At 47.5% G+C, this 13808-nt stretch overlaps 1 protein-coding gene across 9 annotated transcripts in view; it reads right to left on the reverse strand.

The window, feature by feature from the left end:
- The window catches only part of LOC132397426 (F-actin-monooxygenase MICAL2-like), a 301318-nt gene that overhangs the window by 195001 nt on the left and 92509 nt on the right, over positions 1 to 13808 (reverse strand). For 8 of the 9 annotated variants that reach the window (XM_059976204.1, XM_059976203.1, XM_059976205.1 and 5 more), the window contains exons 5-8: positions 6655 to 6756; positions 6102 to 6257; positions 3322 to 3422; positions 1500 to 1757 (exon numbers count right to left, since the gene is read on the reverse strand). In XM_059976204.1, coding sequence (XP_059832187.1) covers positions 1500 to 1757; positions 3322 to 3422; positions 6102 to 6257; positions 6655 to 6756 — 617 coding nt within the window. Of the gene's footprint in view, positions 1 to 1499; positions 1758 to 3321; positions 3423 to 6101; positions 6258 to 6654; positions 6757 to 12838; positions 13172 to 13808 lie in introns of those variants that run through there. The other variant, XR_009513377.1, reaches the window with a different exon arrangement.

Raw genomic sequence — 13808 nt, forward strand, 5'->3', positions numbered from 1 at the left:
TGTGTGAGTGTGTGAGAGTGTGTGAGTGTGTGAGTGTGTGTGTGTGTGTGTGTGAGTGTGTGAGAGTGTGTGAGTGTGTGAGTGTGTGAGTGTGTTAGTGTGTGTGTGTGTGTGTGTGTGTGAGTGTGTTAGTGTGTGTGTGTGTGTGAGTGTGTGTGTGTGTGTGTGAGTGTGTGTGTGTGTGAGTGTGTGTGTGTGTGAGTGTGTGAGTGTGTGTGTGTGTGAGTGTGTGAGTGTGTGAGTGTGTGTGTGTGTGTGTGAGTGTGTGAGTGTGTGAGTGTGTGTGTGTGTGTGAGTGTGTGTGTGTGAGTGTGTGAGTGTGTGAGTGTGTGTGTGAGTGTGTGTGTGTGTGTGAGTGTGTGAGTGTGTGAGTGTGTGAGTGTGTGTGTGTGTGAGTGTGTGAGTGTGTGTGTGTGTGTGAGTGTGTGTGTGTGAGTGTGTGAGTGTGTGAGTGTGTGAGTGTGTGTGTGTGAGTGTGTGAGTGTGTGAGTGTGTGTGTGTGTGTGTGTGTGTGTGTGTGTGTGTGTGTGTGAGTGTGTGTGTGTGTGTGTGTGTGTGTGTGTGTGTGAGTGTGTGAGTGTGTGTGTGTGTGAGTGTGTGAGTGTGTGTGTGTGAGTGTGTGTGTTCCAGCACATTCCAGACAGTCACCGCCCTACATGTAAAAAGACCTGCTGGGGTGGTGGTAGACACAGATACATTAACCAACTGTTAGGGAGGTACATGGATGATAGAAAACTGGAGGGCTAAGTGGGAGGGAGGGAGGGAGGGAGGGAAGGGTTAGATTGATATTGGAATAGGTTAGTCGGTTGGGTCAACATTGTGGGCCAAGGACCCTGCACAGTGCTGCAGTGCTCTGTTTTACAGCCGGCAGCTTTGGTCCCCTGTTTTAGGAAAGACGCCACTGAACTGAAAGAGTGTATTTGGAACGGAAGACAAGAGTGTTGCCAGCACAGTTACAGAGAGAGGTTGGACAGGCTGGGATTTCAGTCCTTGCGGTGCAGCAGACAGAAGAGTGACTTTATAGAGGTGTGTGACATCATAAGGAGGGTGAATGGACTCAGACTTTTCTCAGGGCTGAAGGGGGGAAAGCTCAGTGAGAGCTGGAGAAGTAACTGTTTTTGTAGACCGAGGGAGGTCAATAGGTGGAACGAACTGCTAGAGGCAGGTACAAAGGCAATTTTTTAAAAAAGGTTTGACAGATACATGGATAGGGAAGGTTTAGAACAGGGGTTCCAACCCAGGGTCCACAGACCCCTCAGTTACTGGTAGGGGTCCATGGCATAAAAAAGGTTTAGAAGGTTATGGGTCAAACACAGGTAAAAGTGACTACCTTTGATGGGGTATCTTGGCTGGCATGAACCAAGATGGGCCGAAGGGCCTGTTTGTGTGCCATAAATCTTAGTGACTTTACAACATTACTTCCCCATGTCCAAACCCTTCTTGCATTAATTAACCCCCCCACCCCTCCTGCCCTCAGAGAGGAAGGGAAGGGTTCTTGCCTCCAACAGGCTGTCTCCAACCAGAGCCACGAGCAGCTGATGGCCCTGCCGCTCGCGGACCAGAGAGGCATTCTCTGCCGCGTACATGCAGGTGAAGTCGAACATGGCCACATCGGGCTGGTCAATGTGGTTCATCGCAAAGTCCAGAGCTGGAAGCTGGTAATCCGTGGCAAAGTCGGCCGCCTCCCTGGCGTAGGACAAGAGGGCACCCTGGTTCACATTCTCGGTGCCCAGGAGCATTTCCGTATCAACATAATCCTGCAAAGTTCAAAGTACAAACTACGTTCATTATGTCGCCATGTACAACCCCGAGATTCATTTCCTCGCAGGCATTCACAGTAGAACAATGAAAAACAGTAGAATCTACGAAAAACTATATTTAAAGGCTGACAGACATCCAAGGCGGCAAATTAATAACACTGAGAACATGAGTTGTAGAGTCCATGAAAGTGAGTCTGTAGGTTGTGAAATCAGTTCACTGTTGAGGTGAGTGAAGTTACCCACACTGGTTCAAGAGCCTGATGGTTGAGGGGTAGTCACTATTCCTGAAGATGGTGGTTTTGGTCCTGAGGCTCCAGTACCTCCTTCCTGATGGCAGCATGGCCTGGGCGATGGAGTCTTTGATGATGGATGCTGCTTTCCTGTGGATGTGCTCAATGGTGCAGGAACACCACACCCACAGGAGACAGGGACAGGAACGTCCTCGTGTGTAAAGCACAGTCCAGCTGCTGAAGAGCAAATCCAGGTGGCCAGTGTGGTAATAAACAGCAGCTAGTTTGCACAGGAAGAGTTCAACAACCAGGAAGTTGTGTTGCAGCTTTATAAAAGTCTAGTTAGACCACAAGACATACGAGAAGAATTAGGTTATTCCACCCATCGAGTCTGTTCCACCAATTGATCGTGGCTGATCCATTTCCCTCTCAACCTCATTCTCTTGCCTGTGAATATTATTATTCTGTACACTGTATTAGTTCAGTCTGCACACTCCTCAGTAGGTTTCAATAGTTACATTTAATGTCAGAGAAATGCATACGATATACATCTTGAAATGCTTTTCCTTCACTGCTAAGTGAGTTTTTAAATTTTGCTGCTGTAACAAAAGAATTTCCCACTTGGGATCAATAAAGTATTATTATTATTCTCCTCCCCGTAACCTTTGATGTCCTTACTAATCAAAAACCCATCAAGCTCTGCTTTAAGTTTGACCACATCTGGAGTAGTGCATTCAGTTCTGGTTGCCTCATTACAGGAAGGGTTTGGAGGCTTTGGAGAGGAGACAGAAAGGTTAACCGGGATGTTGTCTGGACTAGAGAAAACTTACATTGCCAAGACTTGAGTAAGAGAGAAAGGTTAAATAGATTAGCACTTTATTCCCTGAAGCATAGGAAAACGAGAGGAGATTTGATAGAGCTATACGATATTATGAGGGATAAGGTGAACACAAGCAGGCTTCTTCAACTGAGGTTGGGTGAGAACACAACGAGAGGTCAGGTGTTAAAGGTGAAAGGGGAAATATCTAAAGGGAACATGAGGAGGAACATCTTCACTCAGAGGGTGGTGAGAGTGCTGAATGAGCTGCCAGAGCAAGTGGTGAACGCAGATTCGATTGCAACACTTCAGAGAAATTTGGATAGGTACTCGGATGGGAGGGGTAGGGAGGGCTGTAGAGCAGGTGCAGGTCGAGGGGTCTGGGCAGACTAATAGTTTGGCATGGACGAGGTGGACCATAAGGCCTGTTTCTGTGCTGTGGCCTTGTATGACTGTACGAGCCCACCCTGCTCTCCAGCTCACCCTGTCCCCTCCCCGCTGTCCCATCACTTACATTGATGATGACCCCTTTGTCCAACAGGCTCTGCTTCTTTGCCGTCATCACAAAGTAATGGGTGTTGTCCTTGTAGTAGACAATGTTCTCTAGATCAATCCCTGTAAAAACAGATCACAATCCAACATCAAAACCCCTCCCCTCGAGACAATCACAATCTGATTTAATAACACTCACCTATGTCATGAAATGTCTTGTTTTGTGGCAGCAGTACATTGCAAAACTTAATCATAAAACTATGACAGGAAATGTCTATTAAAAATTAAACAGGTGATGCCAAAAGAGAGTACCCTTTTCCCTCTTCTTCAATTCCCCTCTCTGGCCTCTCACCTCTTCTCCTCACCTTCCCCTGGTCCCCTCCTTTCGGTTTTCCCATGGTCCACTCTGCTCTCCTGTCAGACTCCTTCTTCTTTGACTTTTCCACCATCACCTCCCAACTTCTTACTCCATCCTCCCTCTCTCCCCAACCCCCAGTTTCACCTGTCACCTCCTAGTGTGTCCTCCTTCCCCTTCCCCACCTTCTTATTCTGACACCTTCCCCCTCCTCCTTCCATTCCAGTCCCGATGAACTTTCATAGATGCTGTCTGGCCTGCTAGGAATTTTATGTGCGTTATTTTATCACATCCTGGTGCCAAAGATACATTCCTCTGTTATCTGTGAATCAAACAAATCCTGTGCTGTCGTTACACCCACTGATGCAGATTGACACGCAGAGTTGCTCCAGCATTGTCTGTCCGTCTGTCTGTATGTCTCTGTGTCTGTCCATTTGTCTGTCTGTCTGCGTGCGTGTCTGCGTCTGTCCGTCTGTCTATGTGTCTCTGTGTCTGTCTGTCCATCTGTGTGTGCGTGTGCGTGTGTGTGTGTGTGTGTGTGTGTGTGTGTGTGTGTGTGTGTGTGTGTGTGTGTGTGTGTGTGTGTGTATGTGTGTCTGTCTGTCTGTGTGCGTGTGTCTGTCTGTCTGTCTGCGTGTGTGTGCATGTGTGTGTGTGTGTGTGTGTGTGTGTGTGTGTGTGTGTCCGCATTGCACTGGATGTCCAGCACCTGCAGAATCTGTTGTGTTAAAAAGTAGTGAAGTTGTGTTCATGGACCATTCAGAAATCTGATGGCAGCGGAAAGAAGCAGCTTCTAAGTCATTGCGTGCGTGGCTTCAGGCCACTGTACCCTTCCCTGATGGTACTGATGAGAAGAGGGCATGTCCCAGGTGGGACACAAGGTAATTCAGTTCATGCTCCCTGTGCACTTTCTAATCCACCGTCCCAGCCAGTAGCTCTGCCAATCTCAGACAGATCCAGACTTCCACCACCAGATGGATTTTGCTGTGGTACAACAGGCAAAACAACAATCCTAAACCTGTAAACAAATCCAGCTTTGGCAACAGGAAGCATGAAGTTCAAAGATTGTTGTAAAATTCTATCTGGTTAATAAGTATAACCTTCCAGGGTGGAAATCTGCTGACTTCAGCTATAGGTGACTGTGGACCAAACTGGTTCACCCTCAACTGCCTCCTCAGCGTAGGGACAATAGGGATAGTCAAAAAGTATGGACAACTTCTACACCCCAATAACACCATGAGGGATGCCTCCTTCCCTCCTCAAGGCTGCTTGTACCACTCCCATCGAGGAGGAGGGTACGTAACATCACCAGGCTCAAAATCAGTTCCTTTCCCCAAGCAGTGAGGCTGATCAACACCTCCACCCACTGACCCACCCCTCCAGTCCCAGACTCAGAAACAGTCACTTTCCCCAAGCAGTGAGGCTGATCAACACCTCCACCCCCTAACCCAGCCCTCCACTCCCAGACTCAGAAACAGTCACTTTCCCCAAGCAGTGAGGCTGATCAACACCTCCACCCCCTAACCCACCCCTCCACACCCCCAACCACCACTACTTTATCATTTCCTGTCAGTCACCCTATGTACAGACACTCCGGTGCCCAGCGTCACTTTATGGACACACAATCAATCTGTGTATATAAGCTATCCTATGTATTTCTATTTCTTGTGTTTTTTATTGTTGTGTTCTTTATCTTACTGTGTGTTTTTGTGCTGCATCGGATCCGGAGTGACAATTATTTTGTTCTCCTTTACATTGTATGTTGGAAATGACATTAAACAATCTTCAATAATTGTTGCTGTAATTGGAATTGGAATAGGAGTAAGTTTGTTATTGTCGTACACACTGAGATAGAGAGGCAAATGAACCCATTTGTCATTATCCCTTTCCATGCACTACTTACTTAACTGGAATTGGAATTAGTTTACTATTGTCACGTGTACAGTGAAAAGCTTGTCGTGTATTGTTCATGCAGATCAGATCATTACACAGTGCATTGGGGTAGAACAACGTAAAACAATAACAGAATGCAGAATAAAGTGTAACGGCTACAGAGAAGCTGCAGAGCAGGTAGATAATAAGGTGCAAGGTCAAAATGAGGTAGATTGTGAGGTCAGGAGTCCATCTTATAGCAATAGGGAGCCATTTCAATGGTCATATAACATTGGGACGGAAGCTGTCCTTGAGCCTGGAGGTACTTGCTTTCAGGTTTCTATATCTTCTGCCCAGTGGGAGGTGGGGGAGAATGTCTGGGGTGGATGGCTGCTTCACTGAGGCAGTGAGAAGTGTTTTGAGAGAGAACCACTCCATTTTTCTGGTGGGCTGAGGGACGAGTCCTGCGTCATCCCAGGAAGGTGAAAGAAGAAGCCGCTGGTTGCCCTGCCCTGGGGACCGTTGGACGGACAGCCCATGAGCCAGCACCAACACGTCAGCCAGGTCAACCTCACCTGTCTCCTCCTTCAGGTCCTGGAAGAACTTCTGGTTGAAGATGAAAGCCACTCCGCTGATCTCCTCCACCTTCGCCTCCGCTGTGGTGTTGCGATTGATGAAATTGGCTGTGATAGCAATGGCCAGCTTACCCCGGAACTCCTTCCTCCTGAAACCTGCAGAAGCAAGGTACCGTCAGAGCAACATCCACTGTGCCCACCAGCACAGATCCCTGCCCACAGTGCAGGCAGGATAGGGAGGAGAAGGGAGGAACGGTGTAGTGGGGTGCTGGAAGAGATAGGAGGGAGGGATGGAGATGGGAGGAGGGAGTAGAGAGCAGACGGCAGAGGGGATTAAAAAGGGACCACAGGGAAGGAAGGAGATAGGATGGGGGAGGGGTGACACATGCTAGGGGGCAGATGAGGGTGGAGCAGGGCTTGTGAGACAGGAACCAGAAGGAAGGATGGAGGGTGGGAGTCAGGTGGGGGCAGAGCAGGGAAATGCTGGAGTGATGGGGGTGAGGGAGTGGAAATTGACGAACAATGAGGAGGGATTTTGATTGGCAATGCTCACCTTGCAAACTGTTCTTCCGACCATCAGCGCCGATAATTACATCGAAGGTAAATGCGGAGGTAGGGTGGTCCCTGGGTAATACCTCCGCACGCCATCCTACGTCTAAACAAAGGATGAGGGAGTGGTGAGGAACACAAACCGAACTCCACTGGTTTAACACAGACTAATGCAGTTCAGTACAGGCCCTTCGGCCCACAATATTGTGCTGAATTTATAACCTACTCCAAAATCAATCTAACCCTTCCCCCCACATAATCTTCCATTGTTTAATCATCTGCGTCCCTATCTAAGAACCTTCTCAATGTCCCCAGTGTATCTGCCTCTACCATCACCCCAGCATCATTTTCCATGCATTTAGCACTCCTCCCACCCGGTCTCACCTATCACTGCCAGCTTGTACTCCTTCCTCTCTACCCACCACCTTATTCTGGCTTCTGCCCCCTGAAGAAGGGTTACAGCCCAAGGCATTGACTGTTTATTCCACTCCATAGATGCTGCCTGACCTGTTGAATTCCTCTAGCATTTTGTGTGTGTTGCTCTGGATTTCTAGCATCTCAACGTAAAACAGACAGACAGGCAGACATACTTTATTGATCCCGAGGGAAATTGGGTTTTGTTACAGCCGCACCGACCGAGAACAGTGAAGAAATATAGCAATATAAAACCATAAATAATTAAATAATAATAAGTTAATCATGCCAAGTGGAAATAAGTCCAGGACCAGCCTATTGGCTCAGGGTGTCTGACACTCCGAGGGAGGAGTTGTAAAGTTTGATGGCCACAGGCAGGAATGACTTCCTATGACGCTCAGTGTTGCATCTCGGTGGAATGAGTCTCCGGCTGAATGTACTCCTGTGCCTAACCAGTACGTTATGGAGTGGATGGGAGACATTGTCCAAGATGGCATGCAACTTGGACAGCATCCTCTTTTCAGACACCACCGTTAGAGAGTCCAGTTCCACCCCCACAACATCACTGGCCTTACAAATAAGTTTGTTGATTCTGTTGGTGTCTGCTACCCTCAGTCTGCTGCCCCAGCACACAACAGCAAACATGATAGCACTGGCCACCACAACCTTGTAGAACATCCTCAGCATCGTCCGGCAGATGTTAAAGGACCTCAGTTTCCTCAGGAAATAGAGATGGCTCTGACCCTTCTTGTAGAATTTATTATCAGAGTACATACATGCCACCACATAAAACCCTGAGACTCTGTAGCACACTTAGCAAATCTATAGAAACAATAACTGTAAACATGATCAATGAACAGCAAACTGTGCAAATGCAAATAAATAGCAAGAAATAACAAGAACATGAAATAAGATAATGGGTCCTTAAAGTGAGACCATCAGTTGTGGGAAAACAGAAATAGAATGTGTGGTTACAGAGGCATGCAAAAGTTTGGGCATCCCGGTCAAAATTTCTGTTGCTGTGAATAGCTAAGCGAGTAAAAGATGACCTGATCTCCAAAAGGCATATAGATGACACATTTCTTTAATATTTTACACAAGATTACTTTTTTATTTCCATCTCTTACAGTTTGAGAATAGCTGCTTTTGTTTTTTTACAGACGGTGTGATGTTTGCTTCCAGAATTTGTTGGTATTTAATTGAATTCATTCTTCCCTCTACCAATGAAATGTTCCCCATTTGGGCTGCAACACAAGCCCAAAGCATAATCGATTCATCCCCGTGCTTAACAGTTGGAGAGGTGTTCTTTTCATGAAATTCTGAACCGTTTTTTCTCCAAACACCTTTGCTCATTGTGAGCAAAAAGTTCTATTTTAACTTCATCAGTCCACAGTCCATATGTTTCCAAAATGCATCAGGCTTGTTTTGATGTTCCTTTGCCACCTTCTGATGCTGAATTTTGTGGTGAGGATGCAGGAAAGGTTTTCTTCTGATGACTCTTCCATGAAGACATATTTGTCTTGGTGTTGCTACACAGTAGAACAGTGCACCACCACTCCAGAGTCTGCTAAATCTTCCTGAAGGTCTTTTGCAGTCAAACGGGAGTTTTGATTTGCCTTTCTAGCAATCCTACGAGCAGTTCTCTCAGAAAGTTTTCTTGGTCTTCCAGACCTCAACTTGACCTCCACCGTTCCTGTTAATTGCCACTTCTTAATGACATTATGAACTGAGGAAACAGCTACCTGAAAACACATTGCTATCTTCTTATAGTCTTCTCCTGCTTTGTGGGCATCATTTATTTTAATTTTCAGAATGCTAGGCAGCTGCTTAGAGGAGCCCATGGCTGCTGATTGTTGGGACAAGGTTTGTGGAGTCAGGGTATTTATAAAGCTTTGAAATTTGCTTCATCTGGTCTTTCCTAATGATGACTGTGAACAAGCCATAACCCTAACAAGCTAATTAAGGTCTGAGACCTTGGTAAAAGTTATCTGAGAGCTCAAATCTCTTGGGGTGCCCTAATTTTTGCATGGTGCTCCTTTCCCTTTTCTCATTGTAAAACTATACAAAACAAAAATAATACACTAATCTTGCTTAAAATGTTGAAAACAGTATTTCATCTTTAACTTTAAGACTTTTGGAGATCAGTTCATCTTCTACTCACTTAACTATTCACAGTAACAGAAATTTTGACCGGGGTGTCCAAACTTTTGCATGCCACTGTATCCCCTTTTGTTCAAGAGCCTGATGGTTGAGGGGTAATAACTGTTCCTGAACCTGGTGGTGTGAGTCCTGAGGCTCCTGTACCTTCTTCCTCAAGGCAGCAACAAGAAAAGAGCATGGCCTGGGTGGTGAGGATCTTTGATGATGGACGCTGCTGTTCTATGGCAATATTTCATGTAGATGTGCTCAATGGTTGAGAGGGTTTTACCTGTGATGTGCTGGGCTGAATCCACTGCCTTTTGTAGGATTTTTTTCACTCAGGCATTGGCATTTCTATACCAGGTCATAATGCAGCCAGTCAGCACACTTCCCGCCATAAATCTATAGAGGTTTGCCAAGGTTTTCAATGACATGTCGAATCTCCACAGAGGCACTGCTCTGCCTTCTTTGCAAACTCTGGTGTTCCCGTTCTGTTCCGTCCAACTCTGAGGAGAGGTCACTGGCCTGAATTCTGTGCCATGGGTCTAACAGTAACAGTGATGGGATTGGTGGGTGGGATTGATTCTCTCAAGACACAACAGTCCTTCCCACAGCAGTTGAACTTGTGTGGGCAAAGGGCAGGGACAGAATCAAATTCCACAGAACACTGAGGACCATTCACCAGGAATTACTGGCCAAATGCAGATAAAGGGGTATAATCAGAATGTGGTTTTCCTCTCACACTCACTCACTAAACACACTCACATGCCACATATATACCCTCCCCGCACGCTCACACACACTTTGCACGTACAGTACTCTCACCCTGCACACTCACACACTGCCTGTGCACATTAACACACTCACTCCCTGCACTCACACACTCTCTCCACACTCTCACTCTCTCTCCACACTCTCACTCTCTCTCCAGTCACACTCTCTCTCCACACTCTCACTCTCTCCAGTCACACTCTCTCTCCAGTCACACTCTCTCTCCACACTCTCACTCTCTCTCCACACTCACACACTCTCTCCACACTCTCACTCTCTCTCCACACTCTCACTCTCTCTCCAGTCACACTCTCTCTCCACACTCTCACTCTCTCCAGTCACACTCTCTCTCCAGTCACACTCTCTCTCCACACTCTCACTCTCTCTCCACACTCTCACTCTCTCTCCACACTCTCACTCTCTCCAGTCACACTCTCTCTCCAGTCACACTCTCTCTCCACGCTCACTCTCTCTCCACACTCTCACTCTCTCTCCACACTCTCACTCTCTCTCCACACTCTCACTCTCTCTCCAGTCACACTCTCTCTCCACACTCTCACTCTCTCCAGTCACACTCTCTCTCCAGTCACACTCTCTCTCCACACTCTCACTCTCTCTCCAGTCACACTCTCTCTCCACGCTCTCACTCTCTCTCCACACTCTCTCTCCAGTCACGCACTTCTTGCACACATTTTCTCCACTGCACGCTCTCACACATACAATCACAGTCTCTCCTACACAGATTTGCACACACTCGCACACTCACTCCTGTGAAGACTGTTCTGGAAACAGCGGGGAACTGGAAGCACGGCTCTGATCTTCGGAATGCTTTGGACAGACGACTCCGGCATTCCAGAAATTCTCAAAATACTTTCCAGTTTGTGATTCTATTATTACCTTGTAAGAGGTTTATAATCAGGACCCTGCCAGTGACCCATGGACTCCCTGCCCATCCCTGCCCCCAGGGGTCTGCACCTAATACATTCACCAAAAGCCTAAATATCTTTCGACCTAAAATGATCAGCGAAAGGCCTGCTCAAAGCCCACCCAGGCAGAAGCACCTCTCCAACCGGTGACCCTGCCACCAGGGAGGACAAGGGAATTGGAATATTACTGTCACATGCACCGACAGTGAAAAGCCTGGCTTACATACAGATCAGATCATTACACTGTGTACTGAGGTAGAACAAGGGGAAACAGCAACAGAATGCAAAATAAAGTGTTAAACTTACAAAGAAAGTGCAGTGCACGTAAACAAAACTGGTGCAAGAACATAACAAGGTAGTTTGTGAGGTCGAGTCCATTTTATCCCACTAGGGAACACTTCAGAAGTCATGGTCGAGCTGCTGCTGCCTAACCTTACTCATTGTGGTTTATTGGTGTGTCCAGAGGTTTCATATCTGCAAGTCTGGGCCAAGGACTGGAAGTTTTAGACCCAGTATCTGTGAATCTGAGAGCTAGGGCAAAGACTGGTCGTTGGGGGCCCAGAAGCAACCAGTCATGAGGTTGGAGGCCTGTCTGTGCATGTGGATGAGTGGGTGAGGCCTGTCTGTGCATGTGGATGAGTGGGTGAGGCCTGTCTGTTCATGTGGATGTGGGTGAGGCTTGTCTGTTCATGTGGATGTGGGTGAGGCTTGTCTGTTCATGTGGATGAGTGGGTGGGGCCTGTCTGTGCATGTGGATGAGTGGGTGAGGCCTGTCTGTTCATGTGGATGTGGGTGAGGCTTGTCTGTTCATGTGGATGAGTGGGTGGGGCCTGTCTGTTCATGTGGATGAGTGGGTGGGGCCTGTCTGTGCATGTGGATGAGTGGGTGAGGCCTGTCTGTGCATGTGGATGAGTGGGTGGGGCCTGTCTGTGCATGTGGGTGAGTGGGTGGGAGGGAGGGAGGGAGGGAGGAAGGGGGCTAGTCTTGCTGTTGTTGTTTTGTTGCTTGTTGTGTTCTGTGTTGTTCTGTCATGGACATGTTATGTTGACACTGGAGTGTGAAGCCACACTTGCGAGCTGCCCCTAGCACAAACTTGGGTTGTGTTGGTCGTTAATGCAAACATTGCTTTTCACTGTATCACAAACACGAGAGATTCTGCAGTTGCTGGAAATCCAGAGCAACACACACGAAATGCTGGAGGAACTCGGCAGGTCAGGCAGCGTCTGTGTGAAAGAGTAAACAGTCAACGTTTCGGGCTGAGACCCTTCATCGGGGCTGAAGTCAGAGTAAGAAGGTGGGAGAGGGGAGGGTAGGACCTCTCCCTGACCTCTCCTCTTCCTTTCCAGTCCTGATGAAGGGTCTCAGCCCGAGGCATCGACTGTTTACTCTTTCCCACAGATGCTGCCTGATCCACTGCATTTCACTGTATGTCCTGAAGTACCTGTGATATTTATTTTGTTCTATTCAGAGACACAGCGCAGAACAGGCCCTTCTGCCCTTCGAGCTGTACCGCCCGACAACACAACTTTTTAACTCTAGTCCAATCACAGGATAATTTACAATGACCAATTGACCTACTAACCAGTACATTCTCACAAAGGACATTGGAATTGAACCCTGAACCCCAACACCCAAAGCTGTAACAGGATTGTGCTAAATCCCACAGCACTGAGGCAGCCCTCGCTGTGTGGAACCAGTGCCCGTCCTGGGTTAATTCAGGGCAGAGACTGGTCTCGACCCTCAGGCGCTGTCTGCCTTGTGCTCTGGGACTCTGACGCAGGGCAGGGTATCCATTACGCCTTCTGCGTACTGACAGTCATTTAACACTGTCCATTTGTTCTCAGTGCATCACGAAAACAAGATGTACAAATGATTAGATGTAAATTGAGCTAATCTCAACATATCAGCCGAGCTCATAAACAGGGCTATTCAAAATACCTGCACCAGTCCACTGACATTCAGAGCAGTGCTCCTGTAGTGCAGCGGTTCGCACAATGCTCTAACGGCGTTGGGTGTTGCAATCCGCTGATCAATTCCAATGTCCTTTGTATGAAGTTTGTAGGTCCTTCCCACGAGCGCTTGGGTTTCCTCTGAGTGCTCTGGTTTCCTCCAACAGTCCAAAGACAGACTGGTTAATAGGTTAATTAGTCATTTAAAATGTCCTGTGATTAGGCTACGGTTGAATCGATGGGTGACTGGGCAGTGCAGCTCAATGGGCCAGAAGGACCTGTTCCTCATTATATCTCCACATAAATAAATAAAGCAACGGACCTGCAGGAGGTGAACCTGGCGGTTAAAAGACTATAAGATATAGGAACTGAATCAAGTCTGGCCCGACGTTCAAAATCAGCTCATAAACACAAATGACTGTGCAGATGCTGGAAGTCTTGCTGCCTCACTTGTAAAGGTAAAGACGAAAGATCAGCTTTATTTGTTAGATGTACATCAAAACATACAGTGAAATGTGTCAGTGGCCAACACGGTCCAAGGCTGTGCTGGGGGCTGCCCACAAATGTCTCCATGCATCGGGCACCAACATAGAATGCTCACAAGCCACAAACCCTCGACTGTTCACCTTTGGAGGAAACCAGAGCATGCGGAGGAAACCCACATGGTGACAGGAAGAACATACAGGGCTCCTTACAGACAGCAGCAAGGACTGAACTCTGATCTTGCAGCTGCTGCTGTAATTGTGCCATGTTGCCCAAATTTCAGGGTCCCTCCACCATTTAGTACGTGTTATTCAATCATCGTTGACTTTCCTTCCGTTTCTCAACCTCAGTCTTCCACCTTAGAACACAGGAGCAGAATTAGGCCATTCAGCCCATTGAGTTGCTCCACCATTCCACCATGGCTGATTTATTAGACCTCTCAACTCCGTTTTCCTGCCTTCTCCCTACAACCATTA

This window comes from Hypanus sabinus, chromosome 7, assembly GCF_030144855.1.
Source record: "Hypanus sabinus isolate sHypSab1 chromosome 7, sHypSab1.hap1, whole genome shotgun sequence".
NCBI lineage: Eukaryota > Metazoa > Chordata > Chondrichthyes > Myliobatiformes > Dasyatidae > Hypanus > Hypanus sabinus.